Source organism: Rhinolophus sinicus, chromosome 5 (genome assembly GCF_057876585.1).
Source record: "Rhinolophus sinicus isolate RSI-liver-muscle chromosome 5, RSI-T2T, whole genome shotgun sequence".
Taxonomy (NCBI): Eukaryota; Metazoa; Chordata; class Mammalia; order Chiroptera; family Rhinolophidae; genus Rhinolophus; species Rhinolophus sinicus.
The window spans coordinates 34,101,173-34,118,563 of record NC_142505.1 but is presented as its reverse complement, the minus strand read 5'-3'; the positions used below and the strand labels follow the sequence as shown (position 1 = coordinate 34,118,563).

Here is a 17,391-nt window from a genome sequence, read left to right as displayed (position 1 = left end):
GTGGGGGTAACAGAGATGAATCAGGGAGGACACGGCAGATCTTTTAAGGCCTACAAGGCTACCCTCAGAATGCTGGTTTCTAATCTGAATGTGATTGGACACCATAGATGGTCTGAGATATGAGAGTCCCAATGGATGGAGAATAAACAGAAATAGGCAAGGGTAGATGCAAGAAGACCCCTTAGGAGGCAGCGTGATAATCCAGGCAAGAGAGGTTTTCCCATGGTGTGGATTTGAGATGTCTAGAAAGAGAAGACTCAAGTTTGGGACCTTAGGCAGGAGATGGAGGAGATACCGGAGGAGCATTTTAGGGAAGGAATGTGAAGAATTCAGATTTGGCCTGAGTCTTAAGGTGCCAAGCCATCATGTACCTGCTGTTTTGGATAATAGTGACCAGGGGCATCATTATTCTGTGTGCCACTTTCCTACGCCACCAAGGAGCCTCAAAACTCATGAGCTTGGTTCTGTGAACCACACCAGCCCTCAGAGGAGATTTCTCAGCAGCTTTTTATGTCACGATAAGATCAGCGCACCAGGAGGAGCCCTTGGTGTGGGCCAGTCAGTGACCTCAGCACCTTTTGTGGTTCAGCTCATTTAATCCCACAACCACCTTCTGTATAGGTTATCACCCCCGTTTTACAGATGGGGAAGATGAGGCCAGAGAGGTTTTAGTAACTTGCCTGTAGTTACATAGCTGGCACATGCCAGGTCTGGAAGTTAAGCCCATGTCTGCGTGCTTCCAAAGCCAGTGGGCTTACCTACTCCACCATACCGCCCTGTTCTATACAGAGCAGGGACCACTCTGGGGTGGGGGATTGATTTGGGTACTGGTCCCCCTACACCTCTCCACTGGACAAAAATTCCAAGATTTCAATCAGAACTTGTCGTTCAGAATGGTTAAGCTTTTTCCTCTCCTCCTCACCTTGTCATTCAATGGTAGACTTGATACAATAGGCAACAAAAGATTGTTAGAATCTTGGATCTTCATGTGGAAAGGGGCTTCAGAAGAATCTGTAACGGGTGTGTGGATTGAACGAGAGGAAAGTGCTCCCTAGACTTCAGGCCTCGAAAGTTATTCTTAAGCAGTTTTCTGTTGAGGCTTCCATCCTTCCAAGTCCTCCACACTTATCCCCACGCAGACACTTTGTGCCTTCTTTGATCACACATGCATAGGTCAAACTGCCACATTTCCAGACCTGGGACAACCGCATGGAGCTCCACTCTGCAGAAAGAATCGTGAATGCCCCTGTGTTTTCAAGAGCCCAGTGGAAGCCGGGTCAGTTAAGGTTGCAAGAGACACCCTTCATCACACATCCTGGCTGGTGCCCCAAGGGTTTCAGCCCTGAGCTCTGGCACACTCAGTTGTCATCTCATAACTAGAGCTGCTGAGTGAGGCTTTCATACTGTGTCCAGCAGAACCCCGTGAGCCATCTACAGGGCTGGACTGTCCCATCATCATCCAACATGCTCTTCCTAGGATGTCAGAGCTCACCACGTCCTGCACTAAAGCTGTCTACTGCACCCTGAGCAGAAAACTAGCCAGAGTCTGTTTAAGGATGTTTTTTAAATTACAAATGTTTTAGCTGAGGTTTCCTGGTGCTCAGCTACCACAGGAAAATAGTCCAAGGCCAAGAATCAAGGTTGTAAATGTAGCAGCCAGTTATGAAAAGAGTTAAAGAAGATCTTAAGTCGTGATGGCAGATACCTGATATGAATCCCTCCTTCCCTACACACACTTGTGTGTGTACACTCACATTCGTACACACCCATGCCTGACAGTCTTTGTTAATTGATTAATGCTCCAGGCAGCCACTTCCAATCAGTGAGAGTTAATGAGCACCACAAAATCTGTTTGCCATCCCTGCACTAGGCATTCTGAGCAAATTAGACCTTTAGACAAATCCTGAGTCAAACCTGCAGAGAGAAGCTGTCGGGTGGGCGATCTCTCCTGACTGGGTAAGAGGCAAACCAAGGCAGTACACCAGGGACATGCTTGGGCTCACCTTCCACATCTCCATTACTGAGAGGGTAGAAAAAAGGAAGCAGAGCCAATAGCATCTGGGGGAAAGGCCTAGGAGCCACTTCTTAGGGTTAGCAGAAAATAATCAGTGATTCACGTTCACTGAGACAGACAGAACCGCAGCTTCGGAAATGTTATTCAGAAACATCCAGGAACTTCCAACCATTCCCAATACAGCCATATCTCTTTGTCAAAGAATTAGGGAGCTGAAAAACAAACGACTGTTAAAGCCTTTCCAAGGGTGGGTGTTGAGGTAGTCTCACACGCTGAATGCAGGTGATAAGTGGTAGAACTGGGTACCGGTGAGAGAGACAGCCAGGTGACCTAAAGACCCAGGAAGCGTCCCCGTTGGGTTTGATCATGACTGTTAAGATTGACATAATGGTGTCGGTACTTAGGGTTTAGGTCTTATTTTAAATTTTGCTCCAAGTGATGTTCCTCCACTGTCATTGGAGATTGGTCAAATTAATTGTTTCCCTTAAATTAAGTGTTATTTGATACAGGCATGCTATGGTCAGCCAACTTACCACGTCACTCACACCTTTAAGAAGCATGGGACTACACTGTGAAAGCTGCTCACCTGGGAACAGCAGGCCCAGACCCAGTTCCTGGGGTACAGAAGCCGCCCAGAAGTGCCCTTACACACCTGGAAATGAGAGTGGGATCACACTCTCACACAGATCAGCGAGGCCAGGAGCCATGCTGTTTTCCTCAAGAGAGTACTGGTCAGCAGCACCCCACTGAGGGAGGCCAGGAAGTGGGGCTCAGGAGAATATTAGACATCAGTTCCTGTCCAACAGGGGAGAGAGAAGAGGAAGGAGAGAAGGGATTAGATATAGTGAGGGGTGGAGCTTCGTGTCCAGGGCTGCCTTCAGCACGTGAGACTGCCTCAACACCCACCCTTGGAAAGGCTTTAACAATAGTTTGTTTGTCAGCTCCCTAGTTCTTTGACAAAGAGATATGGCTGAATTAGGAGTGGCTGGAAATTCCTGGATGTTAAAAGAAGTTTGGTGAAGAGGTTGGTTGTTGAACCCTAAACCAACAAGTTGTTCAGTTTTGCAGCTTCTCTAAGCTACTGGAGATTGTTCCAGTCTAGCATTTTCCAACTTGTGTTTGACAAAATAATACTGGGTCAGATAGGCTTCTTTGCTGCAGGACTTCTCAGAGCATTGTGCATTTCGTCTTACAAAAGGGGAGAGAGTGGGCATGTTTCTCAATTCATTTTTTTCACAAGGCATTTTGCAGCTAAGTACAGCTTGGTATCCCCTTTGGAAAACACCTCAGAATGCTTCAGGTGGACAGTGAAAAGAAAAAGGAGAACAGGCCCAGGCCTCAGGCATCACAGGAAGACACACAGGAAGTCTTTGCTGCTAAAGGATGGATAAAAATCAAATGTCAGGGAGTGCATTGGCGATCTACGAGTATGCATACATTTATGTAACCACAGAGCACAGAGAAGTTCTGTCACCCCAAAATATCTCTTGTGCGAGTCTTTGTAGTCACATCCTCCCATCCCTCCTAAGAGTTTCTTTGTATCGTTGAGAAGTATTTCTTGATATGGATGTACCACAGGGCGTTTATCCATTCACCCATTGAAGGACATTTACGTTGTTTCCAGTTTGAGGTGATTATGAATAGAGCTTCTGTAAACATTTGTATATAGGTTTTTGTGTGAACATACACAGTTCTATTTCTCTCCAAGAGTGCAATCATTGGGTCATTTGTTATCTATTATGTTTTGTTTTATAAGAAACTGCCAAACTATTTTCCATAGTGGCAGTACCATTTTACAATACCACCAGCAATGTGCAAGAGATCCAGTTTCTCCACAATATTATCAGCATATAGTATTATCACTATTTTTTTATTATTGCTCGTCTAATAGGTTCGATATCTCATTATGGTTTTACACATTCTAGTAGCTAATCATGTTGAATGTCTTTGCATGTGCTTATTTTCCATCTTTTTTTTTGTGTGTGTGAAATATCTGTTCTTTTACCCATTTTCTAGTTGGATTGTCTGCACTTTTGTAAAAAAATCAAATTGCCATATTTGCGTGGGCCTATTTCTTAACTCTTTATTATGCTCTGTTGATCTATGTCTCTATCCCTTTGCCAACACCACACTGTCGTGATTACTGTAGCTTTTAGTACATCTTAAAACCAGATAGTTAGAGTCCTCCGACTTTTTGTTTTTCAAAATTGGTTTGGCTACTCTAGTTGCTGTAACTTTCCATCTAAACTTTAGAATCATCTTGCCTATATCTACAATCTCCAAGGAGTTTGATTAAAATTGCATTAAATCTATAGCTCAATTTAAGGAGCTGGCCACTTGGCAATGTTCTCCCGATTTATCTGTCTTTTTTAATTTGTTTGATCATATTTTGTAGGGTTTTTTTGTAGGTTTTTCTTATTTTTTAATTAAAGTTTATTGGGGTGACAATTGTTAGTAAAGTTACATAGATTTCAGGTGTACAATTCTGTATTACATCATCTATAAATCCCATTGTGTGTTCACCACCCGGAGTCAGTTCTCCTTCCATCACCATATATTTGATCCCCTTACCCTCATCTACCACCCCCCTCCCCCTTTACCCTCTGGTAACCACTAAACTATTGTCTGTGTCTATGAGTTTTTGTTTCTCATTTGTTTGTCTTGTTCTTTTGTTGTTTTTGGTTTATATACCACATATCAGTGAAATCATATGGTTCTCTGCTTTTTCTGTCTGACTTATTTCGCTTAGCATTATAATCTCAAGATCCATCCATGTTCTCACAAATAGTCCAACTTCTTTATCCATTCATCTATCGAAGGACATTTTGGTTGTTTCCATGTCTTGGCCACCTAAATAAAGCTGCAGTGAACATTGGAGCACACGTGTCTTTATGGATAAATATTTTCAGATTTTTTGGGTAGATACCCAGGAGAGGGATTGCTGGGTCATATGGTAATTCTGTTCTTAATTTGAGGAACCTCCATCCACACTGCCTTCCATAGCAGCTGCACCAATCTCATTCCCACCAACAGTGCGTGAGGGTTCCTTTTTCTCCACAGCCTCTCCAACACTTGTTACTATTTGTCTTGTTGATGATAGCTATTCTAACTGGGGTGAGGTGATATCTCATTGTGGTTTTTATTTGCATTTCACTGATGATTAGTGATGTTGAGCATTTTTTCATATGTCTATTTGCCATTTGTATGTCCTCTTTGGAGAAATGTCTCTTCAGGTCCTCTGCCCATTTTTCAATTGGGTTGTTTGTTTTTTTGTTGTTGAGTTGCATGAGTTCCTTGTATATTTTGGATATTAGCCCCTTATCAGAAGTACTGTTTGCAAAAATCTTCTCCCATTCTGTTGGTTGCTTCTTTATTTTGTCGATGGTTTCTTTTGCTGTGCAGAAGCTTTTAAGTTTAATATAGTCCCATTCATTTATTTTAGCTCTTACTTCCCTTGCCTTTGGAGTCAAATTCATAAAATGCTCTTTGAACCCAAGGTTTATAAGTTTAGTACCTATGTTTTCTTTTATGCAGTTTATTGTTTCAGGTCTTATGCTTAAGTCTTTGATCCATTTTGAATTAATTTTGGTACATGGTGACAGATAGCAGTCCAGTTTCATTTTTTTGCACGTGGGTTTCCAATTCTGCCAGCATCATTTATTGAGGAGGCTGTCTTTACTCCATTGTATGTTTTTGGCTTCTTTGTCAAGAATTATCTGTTCATATTTATGTGGTTTTATTTCTGGGTTCTCAATTCTATTTCATTGTTCTATGTGTCTGTTTTTCTGCCAATACCATGCTGTTTTGATTATTGTAGCCCTGTAGTACAAGCTAAAGTCAGGAAGTGTGATACCTCCAGCATTGTTCTCTTTTCTTAATATTCCTTTGGCTATTTGGGGTCTTTTGTGGTTCTAAACAAATCTAATGATTTTTTGTTCTATTTCTTTTTAAAAAATGCCATTGGGATTTTGATGGGGATTGCATTAAATCTGTATATCGTTTTGGGTAATGTGGCCATTTTAACTATGTTGATTCTTCCAATCCATGAACACGGAATGTCTTTCCATTTCTTTGTGTCTTCTTCAATTTCTTTTTAAAATGTCTTATAGTTTTCAGCATATAGGTCTTTCACATCCTTGGTTATGTTTATTCCTAGGTATTTTATTCTTTTTTCTGCAATTGCCAAAGGAATTGTGGTTTTTTATTTCTTTTTCTGAGATTTCATTGTTAGTATTTAGGAATGCAATGGATTTTTGTACGTTGATTTTGTAGCCGGCAACTTTACTGTATTCGTTGATTGTTTCTAAGAGCTTTTCGGTGGAGTCTTTAGGGTTTTCTATATATAGCATCATGTCATCTACAAAGAGTGACAATTTAACTTCTTCATTCCCAATTTGGATGCCTTTTATTTCTTTCTCTTGCCTGATTGCTCTGGCAAGGACTTCCAACACTACGTTGAAAAGCAGAGGTGATAGGGGACAGTCCTGTCATGTTCCTGAACGTAGAGCAAAGGGCTTCAGTTTTTCACCGTTAATTATGAGATTAGCTGAGCGTTTGTCATATATGGCCTTTATTATGTTAAGGTATTTTCCTTCTATACCTATTTTATTAAGTGTTTTAATCATAAATGGATGTTGTATCTTGTCAAATGCGTTTTCTGCATCAATTGATATAATCATATGGTTTTGTCCTTTATTTTGTTTATGTGATGTATCACATTGATGGATTTGCGTATGTTGAACCATCTTTGTGCCCCTGGGATGAACCCCACTCTGTCATGATGAATAATCTTTTTAATGCATTGTTGCATTCGATTTGATAGAATTTTGTTTAGGATTTTTGCATCTGTATTCATCAGAGATATTGGTCTGTAGTTTTCTTTTTTTGTGTTGTCCTTACCAGGTTTTGGTATCAGGGTAATGTTGGCCTCATAAAATGAGTTAGGGAGTACTGTCTCTTCTTCAATTTTTTGGAAGAGTTTGAGCAGGATTGGTATTAGATCCTCTTTGAAGGTTTGGTAGAATTCACTAGTGAAGCCATCTGGTCCCGGACTTTTGCTTTTGGGAAGGTTTTGGATGACTGATTCAATTTCATTACTGGTGATCAGTCTGTTTAGATTTTCCAGTTCTTCATGGTTCAGCCTTGGAAGGCTATATGTTTCTAAGAACTTGTCCATTTCTTCTAGGTTATTGAATTTGGCGGCATATAGTCCTTCATAGTATTCTTGGATGATCCTTTGTTTTTGTAGGTTATAACATACAGTTTCTGCACATTTGTTTCAGATTTATACTTAAGTATTTCAATTTTTGGAGCTACAGGAAATATTAATTTTAAAATTTGATTTCTGATTACTAATTGCCAATATGTATATAATTAATTTGGGAGTGCTGATCTTGTATCCTGTGACCATGCTAAACTTATTAGTTCTAGGGTCTTTTTTGCAGATTACTCGGGATTTTCCATGTAGATATGTCATCTGTGAATAAGGAAAATTTTATTTCTTCCTTTCCAATCTATGTGACTCTTATTTCTTTTATTGCACTGGGTAGGACTTCCAGTACTGTATTTATTAGGAGCAGTAAGATCAGACATCCATGCCTTGTTACCAATCCCAGAGGGGAAGAATTTCGTTTTCACCATGCTAGCATGCTGTTAGCTGTAGAATTTTGGTAGATGCCTTACTTCAGATTAAGGAGTTTTCCTTCTATTCCTAGTTTGTTGAGAGGTTTTATCATACTAAATTTTGTCAAATGCCTTTTCCTGCTTCAGTTGATATTATCATGGGATTTTCTTCTTTGGCCTGCTAATATGGTAAATTACATTCACTGGTTGTCAAATATTGAACCAGCTTTGCATTCCCAAAATAAACCACACTCAGTTGTGGTGTATTTTTCTTTTACTATATTTATTTTACTAAATTTTCTTTTACTAAATTTCTAATATTTTGTTGAGGATTTTTGTGTTCATAAGTAATTGTAATCTATAGTGTTCTTTTCTTATACTATCTTTGTCTGGTTTTAGTATCAGATTAATGCTAGCCTCATAAAACGGGTATGAATTATTCACTACTCTTCTGTTTTCTAAAGTATCTTGAGAAGAAAATGGTGTTATTTCTTTTTAAATGTTTGTTAGAATTTTCCTGGCATTTGTATGTTTTTGAATGATTTTGAACTAAAAATTTAATTTTAAAAATAGATATAGGAACATTCAGATTTTCTTTGGTGAGTTTTAGTAGTTTGTAGCTCTCAAGGAATTGGTCTATTTCATGTAAGTTGTAGAATTTATGTACATAGATTTGTTTGTATTTCCTTATTGTTATTTTAATACATATGGGGTCTGTAGTGATATCACCCATGTCATTCCTGATATTGGTATCTTGATTTCTGATTTGTGTCTTGTGTCTTTTTTCTTTCTTTTTTTTTTTTTCTTTTTTCTTTTTTGTCAATCTGGTTAGAGATTTATTAATTTTACTGATCTTTTCAAAGAACCAGCTTTCTATTTCATTGATTATTCTTCCATTATTTCTTCAAATATTTTTTCTGCACCATACTATTTTTCCTCTCTTTCTAGGATCTCAATGACATGAATGTTAGACCTTTAGATATTGTCCCACAGGTCTCTGAGGCTCTGTTCACTCTTTCTTCCTGTTCTTCATATTGGTTGCTTTCTAGTGATCTATCTTCAAGTTCCTGAATTCTCTTGGAGCACTTTTTCTCTGCATCCATTGTGCACTTCTGGGTTTGGGGCTTCCTTTGAGTTCAATCTAGGTAATACCATAGAGGGAGGGGAATGGTAAACTCATTGCCAATTTGGTGACGCTTTATATTCTAATCTTCTTCCCCAATTTGCCTTGTATCACTTCCATAGTCCTCAAATAATTGCCCCACGCATTCTTTCCAATATTTATAGTTGCATTTAGTGAGCAAGACAAGATGGAATATGCTTACTCAGTCTGGCCGGATCTGGGAACTCACTGTCTGCTTGCTTTTTTCTCTTTGCTTTTTCAAAAAAAGAATTACTTGTGTATTCAAAAGAAAGCTGTAAAACCAATTGTGTTTTGTTGTTCAAACATCTGTCGTGAGACATTGTATCCTTTCCTAGCAGAATCAGGCTGAGGATGTCGCCTCCTATTCCTTTGCAGGGACACAGCTAACTGTGGAGGTCCACCCTCAAGACGCCATGCCCCAGCTACTCAAGAAGTTCTCCTTGGCTAAACGTACGTACAGAGCTGCTCATGTGTGGAGGGCTGGCAGGGAGGATTGAGGGCAATTCAATGGGCCAGAGCCCAGCTAGGGCGTCTTCTGGGATGAGGAGAGGAGTGACCTGGACCTCCACACTGGTAAGAAGCAAAGGCATGACAGCTCATGCTGGGGGTTCTCTTTCTTATCCATACCCAATAACCACTATTCTTGAGTGTCTGCAATTAGGCGTGGGTAACACAAAGCATTTAGCTAAAGATGAATTTCATCATAAGAGTATTGTTGTTGTTTTTAGATACTATTTATTGACTGCCTAAAAAGTAGTATGCACAATGCTAAGTTCTTTACATTTATTAACTTTTTAACCTTTTGACACATACCGTTATTACCCCCACTTTTTAGATCAGCAAAGTGAGGCTCACAAAGGTGAAGTAACTGCCTAAGTGACCAACTAGGAAGAGGGTCAGACCCCAGGTCTGACTGAGGCCTGTGCTCTTACCCACCAGAGTTGGCTGCCTTCAGCGCAGGGCACAAGCCCCGACCCAGGGCCCTGCTGTCTCCTCCATTCCCTTCTGGGTCCTTTCCCTGCATCTCTCCATCTTGTGCCTAAATAGGGGCCTGGGCAAGTGCCAGTCAGGGAACGGAGGCTGCAGAACAGCCAAGACTGAGTGGGCAGTGTACACTCAGTAAGCCAAGGCAGGCCCTCCATGGCCGCCTGGTCCTGCAGCCCTCAGCAGTCAGGCTCTCAGGAGGGCAATCAGGTGTAGAGGTGACAGGCCCTAGGAGTCAACTGCCTGGATTCAGATCTCAGCTCTGTGAGTGTCTTGGGCAAGGGTCTTAATCCTTCTTTTAAACTCAGTTTCGTCATCTATAAAAGGAAGGAAATAATTCAGTGTCCCTCATAGGATTTTTATGAAGTTAAATGAGATAGTCAGTATAAAGCATAAGCCAGGTGTAGTGAGTACACAATAAATACTAGCTACTATTCTAAACCCCCATTACTCTACCAAAGAATGTAGATGAAAACAAAATATAGGTGCAAGAAAGAAAAGGTCCGTTGTGTCTCAGAATGGCCTACATGCATTGCAACCTTTCATTGTTATATTTACAACCTACAGTGGGCTTCAAGTGCATAAAACAACCTGCTTTGGCACCCCAACCCCAGCTCTCCTGGTTTCATCAGGGACCCACATCTTCCTGACCTGGTTTCAAATCAGCAGGAAGAGTTCCTCTCCTGCTGCCCATGGAGTCAAATAGCTATTGGCGACCATTCTGCCTGAACAGTCCTGGATTTATAGGATTTGATTGCCCTTGAACATTCCCAAGGAATAGTTTAATAATTACTTGACCTGGGTTTCAGCTCCATACAAACCACCTTCCCCTCGCCCCCCTTCCATATCTGTCCATGGTCAGTTCTTGTTCTGGGATTCTCTTGTCCAGTGAATTCTCTGGTACGAATTCACTGGTGCTCTTAGCATCCCCAGCTGTGTTCCAAGATGGCAGGAGAATGTAGGGAAGGGCAGGAGCAGCCGGCTCCAGGCAGACCCACTGAATAATCTAAAGTGTTGCTGTCGGAGGAAATGCTACCTCGGCTCACAGACTGTAGGTGTCTTTCTTGTCATGCATCCCTGGTTCCCTTTGCCCCACCAGGAAGTTCAGTGCAATTCCAGCAGCCAGAGCAATTCCAGAGTCCAGGGGATAGAAATAAGAAGGCTGTGAGAAGGAGAGTGGGTTAGCAGCAAGGACCCCCACCCAGAGAATCATCTGTGCTTGCATTTCTATTTCTTCTGAAGTGTCTCTACTTCTGACCTTTGGGATATTGTAGGTTTACAGGGTGATAAAAATGGAAACACAAGACCCCGGCAGCCTGGAGGGAAAGATGCCCACGGTAAGTTGCAGGGCCTTCTCAGGGGCCATTCTGTGAAACGGGGAATTGGTTTAGCCTCACGGGGAAATGCCAGTCAATTGAAAATGGCTCCCTAGGGCACTGTGCTGAGAGTCTGGGACCACCTCTGGGCTCAGGGGAGAGGAGTATCGTGACTGACTAGCAGTGTCTGCCATGGACGCGAGGGGCAGCTCCCTCACCAGCTATGAACCTGAAGTTAAAGCAGAAACCCCACCAATAACAAGGCAGTCCATTACGGGAAACATATTAAAAGCAGAATCCAGCATTATGTTAACATTAAATGAAGTCTAAGCGTCCATAAAGTAGGTGGAGTGTGAATAAGCAGAGTGGGGCAGAGGAAGAAACCCTGAAAGGGCTGATAGATGGCCTGGGTTTGAACCCTGCTTTTGTTCTTCACTCACCTTCCCTGGGCCTCAGTTTCTCCCTCGGTAGATGACATGGCATCTAAGGTTTGGTACAGCTTGGCATTTCTTCCCATTGTTTTACTTTAAATTTAGAATAATTTAGTTAATGTCACTGGCATTTTAAATGTATTTGTGGAAAACTGTATTTGGATCTTACATAATCTGCTCAGAAGGTAAATTTAATGAGGCATAAATCATTCTGGGTATTTTTAATGTTTAGATATTGTAAAGTGGAACCAAGAAAAGGTAGAACTAGTAATAGGGTTTTCAGACCCATTTTAGAAATGCCATCTTTCTTCTAAATGGGAGTAGGGTGACCTCATTTGCAGATCTGTACTGAGTGGAAATTGTTCAATATGTAAGTCCCCTTCATATCCACTTAGGTCACCCTGATGGCCCTTGTCAAAGAGTGGCAGGAGCCAGATCTGTGAAGGGAGAGGGCACTGAGAAGTGGGGATGCTCAGGAGGGCCTGCCACCCTGTCTCTGTGCCCTCCTGGGCCAGGGCTGCCCTCAGACCACGCAAGATAGGGACTGATGGTGACCTAAGCAATGGAAGACAAGCAGTCCCGGCTTCGGCAGCAGAGGGGAGGCCACGATGGTGCTGGGTTTCAAGGGAGCTCTAATGTAGGGCTGCAGGCGGCGGGGGGTCCAGGAAATGTCTTAGTCATTGCAGAAGGAGAAGAAAATGAAGAAAGAAAATGCTACGTTGCTGGTGAGACCCCAGGTAGGGTTTGCACAGCTCCCTGCCCACCACACACCCTGTCCCCTCTTAGGAGAAGAACAGCCTTCAGATCCTGGATATGTCAGAACATATGACATGGTGAGAACCCAGTCAGAGGCTTCAGGCCAAAAGGACCAAACCCCCCAGGGGCTGCTGCCATGTGGCAGCAGGGAGCAAGGGAGCAGTGTGAGGTGGCCTTGGGGAAGGTGCCAAATCCAGCCTGGGGCTGAGAAGGAAGAAGGCCTGGATCCTAAAAGGAAGGGACCTTAGAGCAGTAGGGAAATGCAGAAGGAGCCATGTGACCAGCTCCTGATGGCTAAACTTGACTATCTCCCTAACCAACTGGCATTAGCCCTCATCCATTGCTGGCGCAGTGTGGGTCATGGAGCAGCTCAGCCCAGAGCTGGTGGTGACACACCCTCCCCACCTTTTCACCACATCTCTTGGGTCTGTAGCACCAAGGTAGGGAACTCTCACAACCCTCGCGGGATGTGGGCAAATGCACTGGCACAGAGGCTTCAGAGCCCTGCTCCTGCACTTATTGGCTGAAAACCTCCATTCTGCACACTACAGGGAACAGAGGAACGCTGACCTTACCACATGAACCGTCATCTCATTCATTCTCCCAGGTGCCCCGTATAGATGTGCCTGAGGCCGAGTGGCTGAGTCCAGCACCCCCAGGGAGGTGGAGGTCGGGTCCCAACTAGAACCAGGCCTTCTGTGGCACCACTAGGCACTTTCCCGCATCACTTTACTCTCCCCAGGCTTGCTGCTGCACCCTGGGGCCCCACCAGCACCCCTCACGCCCCCAAAAGGCTCCTGAGATGGCATGCTGAGTGTTGGGTGGGTCCACGTGAGTCAGGGATCAATGCCCCTGTGGCCCCATCCTCCTCTCACCCACTCCCTGTCCTGCCACCCAGCTTGCCTAATTTGGGTCAGCTTGGCTCAGGGGGGCTTGAATATCAAGGGCCCTGCCAGAGCCCAGAATCTCTTCTGGGCTGAATAGGGGTTTGCTGCCCATCCGTCAGTAGGTCTGACCACTGGTCCATTAGCCCTGCAGGAGCAGACTGGGCCTGTCCTGTGTCCAGGCTTTCTATGAAAAAAGCTGGACAAAGATGAGTGATTCTGGGGTGCAGTCTCCCTCAGCAGCCTCCCCACAGTACTTTGGGTGCCTGTTGTCAGAACACTTGGCTTTCTTGGGATGCTCCACTCTCTCGCTGATCAGGGACAAGGGAGAAAGCCTGTCTGGGTGCCGAACCCACCTTGCCCTACTGAGACCCAGATGGCCTGGCTCCGTCCACCATGCCCTCTTCCCACACCCAGAATGCTCTGCAGCACCTCCACCCCAGGATCATGGCCATGGCACAAACCCTCCCTCCTCGAGCCTATCAGGAGCTAGCAGCATTGCCTGGACACTTCCCAAAGAGCACTCATTCCTGGAAAAGTTAGCAGGGAATCTACAGAAAACTAAATGGTGGGGGGAAAGGGATTTCGTCATCAATCTATATGGGCACTGCTGAGTTAACTGGGGTGAAATTCTTTCTTTAGTACTGGTTTCACAGGGTCTACAAATAAGTTTATGTTCCCTGTGAGTCTCCAAGGGGACTAGAGGAATTGCCATAGTCCCCAAACGAATTTGACCAAGGAATCCTGCTAGGAGAGACAGTTCTTAGGAGCAGAGTTTGAGGCTCTGGGAATCATGTTGAAGGTTGCGCGGTCATAGCTCCTCAAAAAGACAGGGAGGCCTGAGCCTGGCAGCCCTTGGCAGCAGGTTGCAGCAGCTGACCTAGCCTCCCTGTGTTTCCAGCATACCCATGGGATCGGTCCAGCCTGAAATCCATGCCCCTGGACCTGCGGCAGTTTGAGAAACTGGACACCTATGCCTCGCAGGTAGGAGAGCCGGCCCCTCTGCCTCTAGGCCCCACCAGGTAGCTCAGAGTTCCCTGAGCCAGGGTAGCACAGCGTCTCCCCAGGCCCCGCCTGAATGCATCCCAAGTCCCTTGCATGGGTGGCCCAGAGTGCCTTTCACAGCATGTGGATGAGGGACGGCAGGCCCAAGGCAGCAGGCCCCTGCCCAGGACCACAGGCCATTCCATCCTCCACCCAATGCACAGTCCTAACTCCTCCACCCCAGGCTGCACACCCTTTCAGCCAGCCCTATCCTGCCTTCCCCCTGCCCATGTGGCATTGCCACTGCTGATCCATAACAGCCCCAGCCCAGGAAAGATGGGAGCAAGATGATGGGGACAAATGGCCAGCACCCACTGTGGCTGCCGCCATGCTCACTCCTGGAGCATGTGGGCTGCTGAGCTCACACCTCTGGGCTGGGCACATCTGGGGTGGGGGGACAGAGGGGCAACTACAAGAGCTGAGGCACTAGGGGCACACTTGGGTCATGGGAGCCAAGCAGGACCCTCACCACAGAGCGTCTAATTAGAGGGACCAAGGATCTGGACCTGCTGCTGACATCAGAGTGAGCCATGCTGGACCAGTGAGCAGGGCAATCGCCTACAGTGTCAGAAAGACCACCCTGTGGTTAGCACATGATGGGCACGTGGGAAACTTGCTTGTTGAGCTGGTGAATGGATGGAGAGGAGAATGGACCAAGACAGTCAGGTCCGAGGCCACGACGTCAGTGGGGACACAGCCAGCTGTCCTGGCAGGAGGAGGCCTGACTTGGATTAAGCAGGGGACACTGAGAACAGAGAGGAGCAGAAGGCCAGCACCGAGCTGAAGGCAGGGCAGAAGGACCGGATCCCCAGTGTGTGTGAAGTCGAAGGCGGGGAGAGGAGCGCTCAGGTGCTGGACTGCGTAACAGAGGGAGGGCAGGGCAGTTCCTCACCTCAAGGAGCAAGGGAGACGGAGCAAGTCTTGGGGGATGATGAGTTTGTTTGGGGGTGATTGCCTCTAGTACCTGTGGCACATCCAGTGGAAATGACCACTTGGCAGCTGGATGGCCGAGCCTGGAGCCGTATCCAGCCTGGAGAGGTTTGGGCAGAAACACTGATTCGGGAGCCATCAGATTAAGCTAAGAGCTGAAGCCATAGTGTGGGTGTGGTCTTGGGGAGGGTGAGGGAGAGGTCCAAAGAGCCTGGCACCACCTCAGTCTGGAGGAGAGAGTGGAGAGAAGGCCCCACAGACGCCTGGCAATGAAGGGGAGGCTAGATGTGGGCAGTCCTGAGAAGGAGATTTGGGGGCATTTTGAAGAGACACGGCAAACAGGAGGGCATAGAACAGCCAGGACAGGAAGGAAGGAGGTGATGACACAGGTGAGTGAGGGCAGTGCCTGAGAAATAGCAGGCCCCGCAATGGCAGGAGGCCTGCACCCAAGGCTGACAGAGAAGCTGGCTGAGCAGGAGGAAGAGAGGAAGGGTGGAAGCAGGAAGGAGGGCTCATCAGTAAGGAGTCCTTCCTGGGCCTCATTGAGGCCAGATGAGCGAAGGGAAGGCGGGTGTCCACAGTCTGAGGAGGGTGGAGTACATGGTGATGACAACCAGAGGGGAAGGAACAGGTTGCTGGCCAGTCTCAGAGAGCAGTGCCAGAAGCCCAGCTGAGGCCAGGGACGCAGCCACAGAGCAGTGTTCAGCTGCAGCCAGCCAGGCCCAGGTAGGGTTCGGGGTGGGGGGTCCAAAGGACCGGAAGCCACAGAACTGAAGTCTGGGGTTAAGTCAGGAACCAGCCAGGTCATTGTGTGGGCCTGCAATGTGGTGGGCACTGTTCTAGACCCCAGAAGATGGGCAAAGGCAAGGACTGTGGCTTTGGAGCTGGACATGGAAGAAAAGGAGGCAGAGAACAACAGGGTAAGGGGGCGACAGACAAGGGGCCCGAGTCTTGTGGTCAGAACAGGTCCTGGAGCTCCCAGGTGAGCAGTGGATGGTTCTAGGAGAGAAGAGGGCTGGGCGTACCCTAGAGAGGGGGCTGAGGACGGACGGCACGAGCGACTATTGCAAAATTGAGCCCCCGGTTGCCCCAGCTTCTCTAGAAAGATTGAATACGAGCAGGACCACCTTTCTAGCAACCCCAGCCCTGTTTCCTCCTGAGGGCCCCTGCAAGAAAACCGAATTTGTTCCTTTCTTTTCTTTTAAGTATGGTAAAATTTATATAACATAAAATTTGCCATTTCAATCATTTGTAATTACAGCTCGGTGGCATTAATTACATTACCAATGTTATACAGCAATCACCACTCTCTACTTCCAAAATCAGAAACTCTGTACCCGTTGAGCAATAACTCCCCATCCTCCTTCCTTTCAGCCCCCGATAACCTCTAATTTGCTTCCTGTCTCTATGCATTTACCTATTCTCGATATTCCATATAAGTGGAATCATACAATACGTGTCCTTTTTTGGTCTAGATTATTTCACTTAGCATCATGTCTTCAAGGTTCGTCAGAACTTCATTCCTTTTAGTGGGTGAATAATATTTCACTGTATGAATATATCACATTTTGTATACCATTCATCTGTGATAGGCTCCTGGGTTATTCCTACCTTTCGGCTATTGTGAATAATGCCACAATGAACATTTGTGAACAGTATCTAGTTGAGTACCTGTCTTCAGTTCTTTTGTGCATATAGCTAGGAGTGGAGTTACTGGATCATATGTTAATTCTATGTTTAACTTTTTGAGGAACCACCAAATGTTTTCCACAGTGGCTGCACCGTTTTATATTCCCACCAGCAATGCAGAAGGGTTCTAATTTCTCCATATTCTTGTCAACACATATTCCTATCTATCTTTTTTATTATTGCCATCCTAGTGGGTGTGAAGTGGTATCTCATTGTGGTTTTGATTTGCGTTTCTCTAGTAACTAATGTTGTTGAGTATCTTTTCATGCCTTTATTGGCCATTTATATATCTTTGGAGAAATGTATATTCCAGTCTACTGCCCATTTTTAAATTGGGTTGTCTTTTGCTTGTTGAGTTGTAGGAGTTCTTTATATATTCTGGATATTAAACTCTTATCAGATGTATGATCTGAAAATATTTTCTCCCATTCTATAAGCTATCTTTTCACTTTCTTAATAATGTCCTTTGATGCACAGAAGATTTTTATTATTATGAAGCCCAATTAATCTATTTTTTTCTTTTGATATCATATGATCTCATGCTTTTGATATCATATCTAAGAATCCATTGCCAAAT

General features: G+C 44.8%; 1 protein-coding gene across 2 annotated transcripts in view; it reads left to right on the top strand.

Annotated features, from left to right (window-relative positions):
- The window catches only part of KY (kyphoscoliosis peptidase), a 47,186-nt gene that overhangs the window by 9,254 nt on the left and 20,541 nt on the right, over positions 1-17,391 (top strand). For both annotated transcript variants that reach the window (XM_019748076.3, XM_019748083.3), the window contains 3 exons: positions 9,156-9,230; positions 11,039-11,101; positions 14,053-14,135. In XM_019748076.3, coding sequence (XP_019603635.3) covers positions 9,156-9,230; positions 11,039-11,101; positions 14,053-14,135 — 221 coding nt within the window. The remainder of the gene's footprint in view (positions 1-9,155; positions 9,231-11,038; positions 11,102-14,052; positions 14,136-17,391) is intronic.